The sequence below is a fragment of the Thalassophryne amazonica genome, chromosome 1 (assembly GCF_902500255.1).
Source record: "Thalassophryne amazonica chromosome 1, fThaAma1.1, whole genome shotgun sequence".
Classification (NCBI taxonomy): domain Eukaryota; kingdom Metazoa; phylum Chordata; class Actinopteri; order Batrachoidiformes; family Batrachoididae; genus Thalassophryne; species Thalassophryne amazonica.
Genome location: NC_047103.1, coordinates 150,494,390 through 150,506,750, shown reverse-complemented (window position 1 = coordinate 150,506,750; position 12,361 = coordinate 150,494,390). Strand labels below are relative to the sequence as shown.

The 12,361-nt window shown below is 42.3% G+C and overlaps 1 protein-coding gene across 1 annotated transcript in view; it reads right to left on the bottom strand.

The window, feature by feature from the left end:
* Positions 1 to 12,361, bottom strand: part of si:dkey-1h24.2 (uncharacterized protein LOC100137117 homolog) — a 148,701-nt gene that overhangs the window by 73,672 nt on the left and 62,668 nt on the right. The window contains exon 3 of the mRNA XM_034176068.1: positions 4,134 to 4,395. Within this exon, the coding sequence (XP_034031959.1) occupies positions 4,134 to 4,395 (262 nt within the window). The remainder of the gene's footprint in view (positions 1 to 4,133; positions 4,396 to 12,361) is intronic.

Genomic DNA, 12,361 nt, shown 5'->3' with positions numbered 1-12,361 from the left:
AAATTGAGGTTCCAGCAGCATTGTATAGCAGCACACAGGGCAAGAAGCACACAGAGTATTAAAAGTGAAAGCAAAAAAGAAAAACAGTTTGCAATATAAATACCAGACATACTGATCAACACTGGTTTACTGGCTACTACTGTTCCTCTCATTCCCAACCTCTGTCTTCCTGTCACTCCTCCTCCCCGAGTGAGGACTGAGTACAGTCTGATGGCCCGAGGGCAGGGGCGTAGGTTTGCATATGGACCATAGGGACAAGTCACAACCAATATTTTGGGATGGCAAAATAGTCCCTACCAATATTTAGAATTTTTTTTATATAACAAAATCATTCACTATTTTTTTGCGAACTCGATACTATAATTTTAGTCGTCACGTTTTGTGTTTTCGACGTGCCAGAGTGACAGGGTTACCCATGTTGCAATTTCATTAGCTCACGTTCTTCTCACATGGACGTAAACAAAGCGCATCTCGTGGCAGGCAGTGCTTAATTTGTGAAGTGGGACCTCGAATTCGACTGAATTCGTTGAATTCGACTCTTTCTAGTCTGGTAATTAACACGTTTGTGTCCCTTCACAGAAAAAATAAATCTTTCTAGTCTGGTAGTGCATTTGCTTGTGCATTTGCGTTCTTTTTGTGCCATAGTTTCCCCATTACTATAATTACTGTTTAAAAATGTGACATAAAATTCTTTGTAAATTAAAAAAAAAAATGCTAAAATAGCTACGTTGTATGCGTTTTGTTTGTGTACGATAATTTCTCCCAAAATACGATAATTTTGAGGTTTTGGTACGATAGTTTCATATTTCATATCTGGCAACACTGCTCCGGTGCAGAAAAACAAGAAGGGCGGGGGCTTGCGAACAATGCTGTGCGCCACACTTAAAATAAACTGCACACCCACACAAACACGCACGCACACCTTCACAAATGACACTAACACCCTGCCTTTTCCTCAAAAATTACTACATTTATGTTTGCTGTCTGTCTCTGTACTTTTCTGTCACTTTTGCGCTCTTTTTCATACTTTTCCCTCGTTTCAAAAGTCACCGAACGCACTTTACCGTAATATATGCAACATATAGCATACTGTTGGAAAGCACGGGTTCTTGGCTTGCTGTCAGTGTTGAAATTTTTCAGCGTGAGGGCTTACATGAGAACTTACGGTAATGAGAATCAGCGGCGCACTAGTGTGAAACTTCCGTGTTTTTCCTCTGCGTTATGACATCACAGGCTTACATTTACCGTAATACACCATATATATCATTGTAAAGCCCTTTTTTTTGTTGGCAAATTAGGTTGCCAGATACCTACAACTGCATTATTGATGAAGAGAATAGATTATACATCTTGGTTGCAAAAAATTTTTTTTTTTTGTTAGCTCCACAAGTATTTTTTTTTTGTTGTCTTGTTCTCTCAGGTGTAGGCCTATAGAATAGATTTGTGATTTTGGGTTTGTTATTTAAGCTATTTCTTTGTTTGCCTACACACTTAATAATGTAAATAAAGTGTTAAATTATTCAGCATTATGTCGTCATATGTTATGTATTATGCTGTACTTGTGCGTCTAATGGTATGAGTGGGTTAGGGGGTGGTGGTGGTGGTGGGCAGGGGGGTGGTATTGTCCCTACCAAAGCTGAGACCAAACCTACGCCCTTGCCCGAGGGAGTAAAGCCATGAGCACCCGGAGGGAAACCATGCAAACAGGAGAGAATAAAGGCCCCAACCTTCTTCCTGTGAGACAACAGTGCTACTAAGCCACCATACTGCCCTGAACACGCATTCTATTTGAAATTCTACTTATTTTATAACATTTGTTGTGGAGTGATAATTTTGTCCACTTTGACCAGAAAAGAAAAAATTTATTTAATTTTTTTAATTGTAGTCTGTGAACACAAAAGGAATTTTTTCATTTGTTCTCAAGTGAACATTTTATGCACTTTGTTTATTTAAGAAAAAAGTCCAGATCTGACAATGTATAGGGAAAATTGTTTAGTTTCTGTTCTATTGTTTCCCCACAAAAACTATTATGATAGCGTATTTTCTATTTACCTACAAACTTTGCCCAAATTCTGTCCTGGGTTTTCACTAATTAATAATCCAAAGGAAAAACCACAAAACCACTTAAAGGTCATGAATATTAATTCAGATTTAGCAATTTGATGATGCTTCCACCTTAATTATTAAAAGTATTGGTGTATCAGTGATACTGGCCCTGTATGTATGTACTTGGTATCAGATTGGTACCAAATCTTGCAGTAAATCTTGCACACCACTAGTGGTGACCCCAAGGGAGGAATTACCTCTGCAGCCCGCTCACAATGGAGACCGCTGGGGAGGTGAACTTTACCTTTGTCAGTACACTTGGTGTGAGTCTGGACGGTGAGTCCAGTTTTATGGAATGTTGGGATGTACAGATTGGTATGATTTGGCTTATGAGGTTTAAGAATGGCTGTTTTTTTTGCTGGTGAAATCTAATGACAAAAGTGTTCCTCTTTTAATAACCATGACCTAACCTGGGCCGTATCCATGAAGTAGCCTGATGTTATGATACGGTCTGTGGGAGGTTGTTGTTGTTGTTGCTGTATTATTGCCTTTGTTATGTTTGCTTGGGGTTTTGGTGGAGGGACTGTCTTGTCTGATATCTGGTGGTTGATGTTGGGCGTTTCCCTCCTGTTTTCTTTCCTGCTTGCCACACCCCTTTCCAGATCCTTCTTCACACACCTGTCTTGCATTTCCTCCTAAACACTCTTATTTAAGTCCCTTTTTCCATTCCTGGTTGTGAGATTGTTGTGCTCTGTGCCACTTTTGAGTATTTATCTTCAGAGTGTTTTGTCTTGTTTTGCCTACCTGTGTTTTTGACCTGCCTGTCCGTTTTTTGGACCCTGTCTCTGCCTCATGCGTCGGTTACTGTTTAATTTATTTTAACATTTATTTAGCCAGCTTAGTCCCATTGAGATTGAGATCTCTTTTGCAAGGGAGACCTGGGAAATTATAAAACTTCCAATTCACCTAACCTGCATGTCTTTAAATGTGGGAGGAAGCCGGGCACCCGGAGGAAACGTATGCAAACACAGGGAGAACATGCAAACTCCACACAGGTGGGAATTGATCCCATGACCTTCTTGCTGGGAGGGAACAGTGCTAACCACTAAGCTACTGTGTCACGGATTCATAGGTTCTTCTAAGAAACGTATTCACGTTGCAAGGATTTCCACACAATATCGTCTGCAATCGTAGTCCAGAGTTCGTCTCTCACTTTTGGTCTGAGTTTTGCAGGTTGTTGGGAGCTACTGCTCGTCTCATGTCTGGATACCACCCGCAAGACAACAGTCAGGTGGAACAGATGAATCAAGAATTGGAGAAGGGACTTCGGATTTTGGCCTCTGGCAACCCGGCTTCAGCTTCACTGGGTGGAACTTGCTCACAATTTATTACCTCCATACTCTCCATTTCATGTGGTATATGGCTTTCATCCATCTTTTTTCACTTCCACAGACTTGAACTCATCTGTCCTGTCTAACGTGGCTCAAATCCTGCATTGTTGTAGTACCTGGGAACAGGCACGTCATTGTCCTGCTGAAAACCACCTCAGCCTATAAATGGGATGCGGACCGTGACCGTATCCCTGCCCCATGATATGCGCTGGGACAAAGAATGTGGCTTTCGACATGGGACCTGCCTCTCTGTGGGTCTGTCCACAAGCTTGCTCCCAAGTTCGTCGGACCCTTCCCCATCTCTAAGGTAATCAACCCGGTGGCAGTTCGCCTTCGGCTGCCTAGAACCCTTCGTGTGCACCCATCTTTCCACATCAGCCGAGTTAAGTAAATCAGAAGTTCTTTACTGATCTGGAGGCAAATCGAGGCAGATTATATTCTTTTGACTGTTTTTATCTATCTTTAAACTCATCTTCTGTGTGAGGGGTTGTGAAATCAATGCCATGTTATCTTCAACCATTTGAAACTCCATTAAAAGGAGCGCAGATAGTGAAGCAGATATGTGAACAAGATGTTCACATCTGGCAGAAAGTCTGATTTCATTATTTAACCCATTCTTTACATTTTTCACTGGGTGTTAATCATGTTTGGTAAAATACCAATACTAGGAAATGAAGGAGGAAAATCTGCTCTTACCAGGCCTGTTCAAGTTGTTTCATGGGCCAGATCAGGCGGCACATGCGGCTGCTGGTTCCATTGCCCTTTGGGGCGGTCTTGATGAAGCTGAACACCGGGTAGGGCACCATGATGAGCAGCGACAGCACCCAGGTAGCAGCAATGACACGGTAGGCGTGGGATCGGGTCTGCCATGCACGCGACTTCAGTGGGTTACAGATGGCGCTGTATCTCTCGATGGCAATGGCCACAAGGCTGAAAGTGGAGATGCTGACAGAGATGCCTGCAGAGAAGACAAAATAATGAGTAAATACTGAGTCCTCATCGGATGATTGGAAATAATGGTGACTTCCTCAACTTGCAATTAAAACCCTATATCTGTACAAAAACTGTAACATTTATCAGTTCTGTTCATGTTTCCCAAAGATTGAGCTCTTTCAACTTTGGACACGTCATAAGGACAAAATATCAATTGCTATGAAAAATGTTTTACAGTGGAATAAGTGGACTGTTTTGAAATATGCTAAGACCATTTGTGCTCCCAAGGACTGATTTTTAATGCAGACACGGTCACTGCTCAAGAGTCACCCTCAAGACAAGTTCAACAATTTGACATTTCAGTTTGACATGTGGTAAGGCTCAGATTGCCTCTGTGATTTGCTGTTGAAGCCTGTACCAAAAGAAAAATATTGTCATGTCTATTGGCTGACAGCAGGACTTGATTATGTTGAAGTAAATGGTCATTGATTTATTTGATTGTTTCACTGGGCCATGTGCCACATGTTAAATAGTCCAGGCAGCCACTGTAGTGAAGCCAATCCATTTGAAACAAAAGCAGAGACATTGCAGACTAATAATAATAATAATAATAACAATAATAATACACATAAATCATTAAGTGATAAATTTAGTGTTCTCTATAATGAAAACATTGAAACATCTCAATAAAAAGAAATTAACAACATAAATTGTCAAAATTTAGACACTAAATTAAAAACAAGTAATGACAAAGCCCCAGGGGTTGATAAGATCCATCCAGAAATGCTGAAGGCTCTGGGTGTAGAGGGACTGTCTTGGATGTGACGTCTCTTAAACATTGCATTGAAGTTTGGGACGGAGTGGCAAACTGGGTTGGCGTCCCTGGTAAAGTCTACTCCAGGGTGCTGGAAAGGATGGTTCAGCCAATCATCAAACCTCTGATTGAAGAGGAACAATGCGGGCTACTGACCAGTTCTTCACTCTCACAAGGATCCTGGAGGGTGCCTGGGAGTATGCCCATCCAGTCTACATGTGTTTTGTGGACTTGGAGAACACATATTATTGGGTATCCTGGGAGATACTGTGGGAGGTGCTGTGAGAGTATGGCATGTGGGGGTCCCTTCTCAGGGCCATCCAGTCTCTGCACTCACAAAGCGAGAGCTGTGTTTGGTGCTCAGCGGTAAGTCTGACTCGTTTCCGGTGGGGGTTGGCCTCCACCGAGGCTGCGTCTTGTCATCAATCCTGTTTCATGGACAGGATATTGAGGCGTAGTCAAAGGGAGGAGTGGCTTTAGTCTGGTGGGCTCAGGGTCTCATCACTGCTTTTTGCAGATGATGTGATCCTGTTGGCATCATTGACCTGTGACCTCCACCACTCACTGGGTCAGTTTGCAGCCGAGTGTGGATCAGCTGGGATGAGGATCAGCACCTCTAAATTTGAGGCCATGGTTCTCTGCAGGAAACCCATCGACTACTCGGGCAGGGAATGAGTCTTTCCCCAAGTGAAGGAGTTCAAGTACCTTGGGGTCTTGTTCACAAGTGAGGGGATAATGGAGCGTGAGATTGGCCGGAGGGTCGGCGCAGCAGGGACAGTATAAAATTCTCTCTGCTGTAAGGGAAGTGCGGGGTCCCCTACTGCAGCTGTTGCCCCAGCAACACAATCCCGGATAAGTGGCTGACAGTGTCTTTCGAGCAGGAACACAGTACAAGCAGCTGCACCACATCGTGCCGCTGATGTGGAGAACAATAAAATAAAAAACAGCTGTATAATTAGTGAATATCACTGGGTTGATAAAAATAATACATAAAAGGGGACACAATACAGAGCCCCGCGGTTAAATAACCCTGGTTAACAAAAAAAGTCAGTCATGGGATTCGAACCCATAAGCTCTCTGATTACCAGACAGAAACTTTACCACTGCACTACCATCACTGTCCTGTAAATGGTGTGGGAAAATGCCTGAAAAAAAAATAAAAAAAATAAGACCACATGCCATATAAAAACACCACATTTTATTGAATCCCTCTTATCGAGCGGACAATAGACGTATGATCCATCTGTTCCTCTGTAGATGACCCATGGTCACAGACATACAGTCATGAAAGGACATGAATAAGCAGGGCGCTCTCATGTCCACATCTGCTGGCAGCGTGTCCAGCTGTCCCCACATGCATGTCCTGCCTGACACCACCTCATCTGGAACACAGCTCACGTGGGTCACGTGACATTCAGATTGCCGCAGCGTTATGATCTGACAGTTCATTTCACCTGGGGTAGCCTGTGCGCGGCGCGCGCGTGCTCGCTGCAGCCCATTGCAACAGTGTTTTTATGTATGTCCACATGATGACAATAATGATTTAATTCATCTCACTTCTTCAAAACCCTCAAATTCAATTCATTTTCAATTTAAAGGGCGCCAACTCATGACAGCGTCGCCTCAAGGCACCTCACACAAAACAATTCAGTAACAGTTTAGAATGAGTTAAAAGAATAAAAGCACAATTAAAAGATTAAAACAAGCACAATTACAGAATACCAATGAAAAGAAATTAACAGGAATGCTAGCACAATATTCTAACCATAGTACAAAGTGAATAAATGTGTCTTAAGTCTGGTTTTGAATGTCTCCACAGAGTCCGACTGTCTTATTCACGCTGGGAGACCATTCTACAACACAGGGGCACGACGAGATAACACAAGCTGCTGGTTTGGTTGAAAATTGGCATCCTGCCCTTTACCTTTCCTCCCTTCACAGACTTGCTGATTATGGTTTCCAGGATCGATATAGTATACAGTATGGCCAGAGGTGGCCTTAATCTTTTTGAATGATTGACTCCAGCTTCTCTAATAAGGTTGTCACTTGGGCTTCAAGAAAAACAAAATTTGCACAAATTCAATCAGTAAATCCTTGATCAACCAGATGATCCTAGATCTTTTAAGCAAAATATGATGTACACGCAAAACAAATGACTCATTGGATGAACTCAATTCAATTATGAGCAGGATTTCCATTTAATAAATATATGTAGCCCCAACTCAAATAAAGCACACCCATGCAAGATAATTTAATTTAACTTAGCTGGGACTACATATATTTATTAGATGGAAATCCAATCCAGTGAATGAGTTTTTTGAGTGCACTGGGCAGCACAGCAAAAATGCAAATCAAACAGGTTAATTTTGGTGACATTTGATGAGTAATAATACACATTCAAGTGCAGACCTGTGTGTATCAACAAAGTGTACACACCATACGAACCTGCCTATGTAAGGCATATCTGAGTATTACTGTCAGGTTTACTGAAACGGCGTGGCCAGACACAAATGCAGGATTCAGATGTCAGTAAACCAGGGTTTAATAAAAGTTCAGACAGGGTTTGGTATACAGGTAGGCAGACCATGATAAGCAACAGGATCCGAAGCATTAGGAAGAGACAACGTCAAAAACAGGCAGGCAGGTCAAAAACACGGGTAGTCAAAAACAGGACAAAATGCTCAGAAGAATAAGTGGCTCAAGGCTCAACAAGCTCACAACCAGACAGGGTGACAGGTGTGACTAAAATAAAGGGAGTGATTAGCAGAAAATGCAGGACAGGTGTGTGTGGAAGGATCTGGAAAGGGGTGTGGCACCACAGGGAAACACCCAACACCAAGCAGAAGACAACAGAGCAGAAAGATCCCTCCACCAAACATGACAGTGACAAAAAAAATGGCAGCAACAAAATAAAGAAAAACAAGAAGACACTACATACAAAAAGGCTACTGTGCTGCTGCACTGTGGAACCGTTTTCCTGTTGACATAAGAAAGTTTGGATCAGTTGAATCTTTTGATTATTCTTATTATTCTTTAACTATATAAATTAAGCCAAAACCTACACATCAGCAGTAGCTACAAATTTACTGAGATAAAATCACTACTAATCACTCAAATATTAATCCCTGTTATTGTTCTTTCCCAGTGAAGAAGCATGTCCTGTCCAAATCAGAGCTATGTATTAGAATTAATCAGAGGAAGTCATTATGTACGTATACGGCAATGGGCGTGAAATTCAGTTTACAGTAACTCAGTGCAGAAAAGGTCTCAGGCTTGGTGGAGAACCGGTTCTCCAGTCTTGGATCTGATCAGACAGATGACATTTTGTTTGCAGAAACTGAAAGATTTGGAATTTAGCATTCAATGTACTTAAAAAAAAACACACACACACACACAAATCTGTACCTTGTGACAGAGAATAAAGTGAATTGATGAGAGGTTTGTTGTGGAATTTGATGAGCCTGTGATGGAATTTGAGGCAAGCTGAGAGAAGCTTTAAATTATTCCTGCAGGAACACAACAAAGGAACTGACTTGTACAGAAACTTGAGACAAAAAAGAACATCATTGTCTCTAAAAGACATCTCAGTGTCTTTTCTACTCTGAGAAGCTGCGGTGCATTATTAAAGACATTTCAGTGCTCAACGAGGATTTTTTTTTTTTTTTTACATTGCTGTTATGCTGACATGAAACCTGACAGTATGCTACATCAAGCCCAAAATGAAGCAGTGATGCTGTCAGATGGAGAAAGTTAAATATGTACCATAAATGCAGTTGTGTGTTCACTGGCAGTGATGGCAGAGACAGCTGTAATTACTGTCATTACCAATGAAAAATTCCGATCATCATTTGCTCCAGCCCAAGACGATGAATGCAAATTACTTATTTTTTGCTGATCATTATTTTTCTTCTACATCTGCGCAGATGTGGGTAATGTGCCCTGAAGGTTGAGCAGTTCTCAGGGTTCCCTGTCTTGCTCAGTGATGGAACAGGTAGATCAGTGAGATAAAGAGTTGGACTGGCAATTCAATTTCCTGGGTTCAGTTTCCGTTAATGCTACTTGTCTGTTATCCTTGGACACTTTTCGTTTGAATTGTTGGTATGGTCTTGTCTGTGACTGGTGTCTTGTCCAGGGGGAATTGCGCTTTCATGGTACAGTGTCGGGGGATAGGCACTGGCACCAATGGGCCTATATAGGACTTGTTTCTTCTTTTCCTTTGTTTATAACCAGCAGTTTAAAAACACCAATATACTCAACTTTCAACAATATAGTGTTAAGTGGCATCAAAACCTTACATTTTACTGTGACCTCCGAGCTGATCCATAAATCAATGGCCCCTCAGAATCACTGTCTCCACCCTCAACCAAACTCATAACTGCTGGTCAATATTACATGCCACAACTTACTAGTGCAGCAGATAAGTGAATATTTACCAAGGGATCCTTCAAATGGTGATGCAAGCACCAATTTTGGCACACGTACTCCTTAGACATTACTCTTTTAAAAATGCCGAATGGCCACATGAACTTTCAATAGGCAGCCAAGTAGGGGTCAATTGAAGAATTACACAGGGGTCAAAATTAAAATATGCTCCAATCATATTGAAAGGTATTCCATATTATTTGTCTGATCATAAAGATTCCAAAAAGGTATAGTTTGGACTATCTGTGAATGAATGTTATGGAGTTATGGGGCAAAAACACCAAGAAAGGTCCATTTCAGTTTGTACAGGGGTCAAAAGTTAAAGTTGCTCCAGTTTTGGTAAAAAGTGATGCAAATTACTGGTTGAGCTAATAGGATTAATGAAATAGTTTTGACTGTGTTGAATGTTTGGTTTGCAAAGTAAAGGTTAAACAATGTCGGCATCCATTGGATTCTATGACATATGACATATGCTACCCTGTAACGTGATAACTAAGCATGATACATGATGCAAACTATTCCTTTTTAAAACCATATTCACTCAACTAATAATGTGCATCACTTTTACAAAAATTGGAGCAACTTCAACCGTTGACCCCTGTACAAATTGAAATTGACCTTTTTCACCATTCTTGCTGTTTTTACCCCATAACTCCGGAACATTCATTCACAGATAATCCAAACTATACCTTTTTGGAATCTTTATGATCAAACAAATAATATGGAATACCTTTCAATATGATTGGAGCATCTTTTAATTTTGACCCCTGTGTAATTCTTCAATTGACCCCCTCTTGGCTGCCTATTGAAAGTTCATGTGGCCACTCGGCATTTTTAAAAGAGTAATGTCTAAGGAGTATGTGAGCCAAATTTGGTGCTTGCATCACCATTTGAAGCATTTTTTCCAGTTATCCGCTGCACTATATTGGGTGTGGCTTCTGGTCTTCTGGACTGTGACCCAGTGTTGTGGGTGCAGTTGAAAGTCTTGCCCTCACCCGTCGACTGGATGGTCCTTATTCTATGGTGACCCACCAAATGTGTGGGTGCAGCTACACTTCTTAGCCTGCACTGATGCACTCTGTCTCAGGTCTGTGAGCACCCCAAAAGTTAGTGTATAGCTTGGTGCATGTCTACATTGCCCTTCGCAGCATGAGAGTATCTGTTGATGCTTATCTCAAGACTTCTGCTGTTAAGGAGTTCCTCGGTGGCTATGTGGACTTGCCCTCCAGCAGCTCTGTGGTACTAGTGGGGTGTAGGTCTCCTTAGATATCTTATGTCACTCTACTAACTCAATACTTCTTCTTTCAGCTGCTCCCATTCGGGGTCACCACAGCAGATCATCTCACCCTGTCCTCTTTATGTTCCTCTGTCATACCAACCACCTGCATGTCCTCCCTCAGTACATCCATAAACCTCCTCTTTGGCTTCACTCTTCTCTCATGCCTGGTGGCTCCATCCTCAGCATCCTTCTCCCTATATACCCTGAGTCCCTTCTCTGCATGTCCAAACCATCTCAATCTCTGACTTTGTCTCCAAAGCATCCCACCTGAGCTGCTCCTCTGATATGTTCATTCCTAATCCTGTCCATTCTCATCACTCCCATAGAGAATCATCTCTGGACATATTCTCCTCTTTTTCTCTTCTTCTTCACCCAGCAGTAGCCCAATTTTCGCCGGCGCCCTAGCAGCAGTCATTATTAACCTGGGCCTCCACCGATCCGGTATGAAATTTGATTTGTACTTTATGTCAGATGACCTTCTTGTCGCAACCCTACTTATTTGGGCTTGGGACCAGTGTCGCAAACCAAACTGTCCGCCCCTAAAAATTGGTCCGCCCTGTCTCCGCTGCGCATGTGTCATTTCAGAGCTCTGAAACAGTCTCTTCACCCAAAGTGATCAAATGGATTAATGGGATTATTAACCATCAGATGACAAGGTAAAATCTCTGGAATCATTCTCAAGTCAGTTTTATGCAGAAATAAGGCCATTTAAAGCAGAAACTAGGTGATAATCGGTGACGCTTTGAAATGACCGACGCGCAGTGAATGCATCAGCTAGCAGCTCGTGTAGCTGCGCCGCTCTGATCACTTCCATCTTTTATGATGAAATAATGCTGAATTTATGTGGAAATGATTGTTGTACAAAGGCTTCAGATATCTGTCGCTGTAATAGATGATGACTGGAGTGCAGCTTGAAGCAGAAACGAGGTGACAATTGGTGAAACGCGACTAATGACGCATGCGCAGTGAAGGCAGGGCGGACCGATTTTTCAGGGGGACCGTTCGGTCGGCGACACCGGCACTCGGCTGCACACCCCATGTGGCTGAGTTACACTACTAACTCAATATGCCAGTGTTAACTGTAATACCTACTTTGATAACCCGGCGATGCACGGGTGTGCAACACCCTCTCCCCACCACATACAAATCAGTGTTGGCTTTTTTCCCCTCTTTTATTTTAGCTTGTTTGTTTTTGTGAGCTGTCAGTTCAACAGTATTTGTTTGTTTGTGTCCACCTACCAAAGTACATGTTGGTGTAGCAGCCAAGCACATAACACACTAACCAGACTGAACGAGTACCACTGCAGATGATCCATCAAACAAAATACCCGCCACTGCCCACCTCCAGCACCAGTGGAGCAGAAGGAGGTGGGCGGCAGACAATAAATAGAGATCTCAACAACCGCACCATAACAGTCTCGCACAGTAAGTCCCTCACACGTCTCTGTGCACAGACAGTGAGAAAGGCCGAAATAC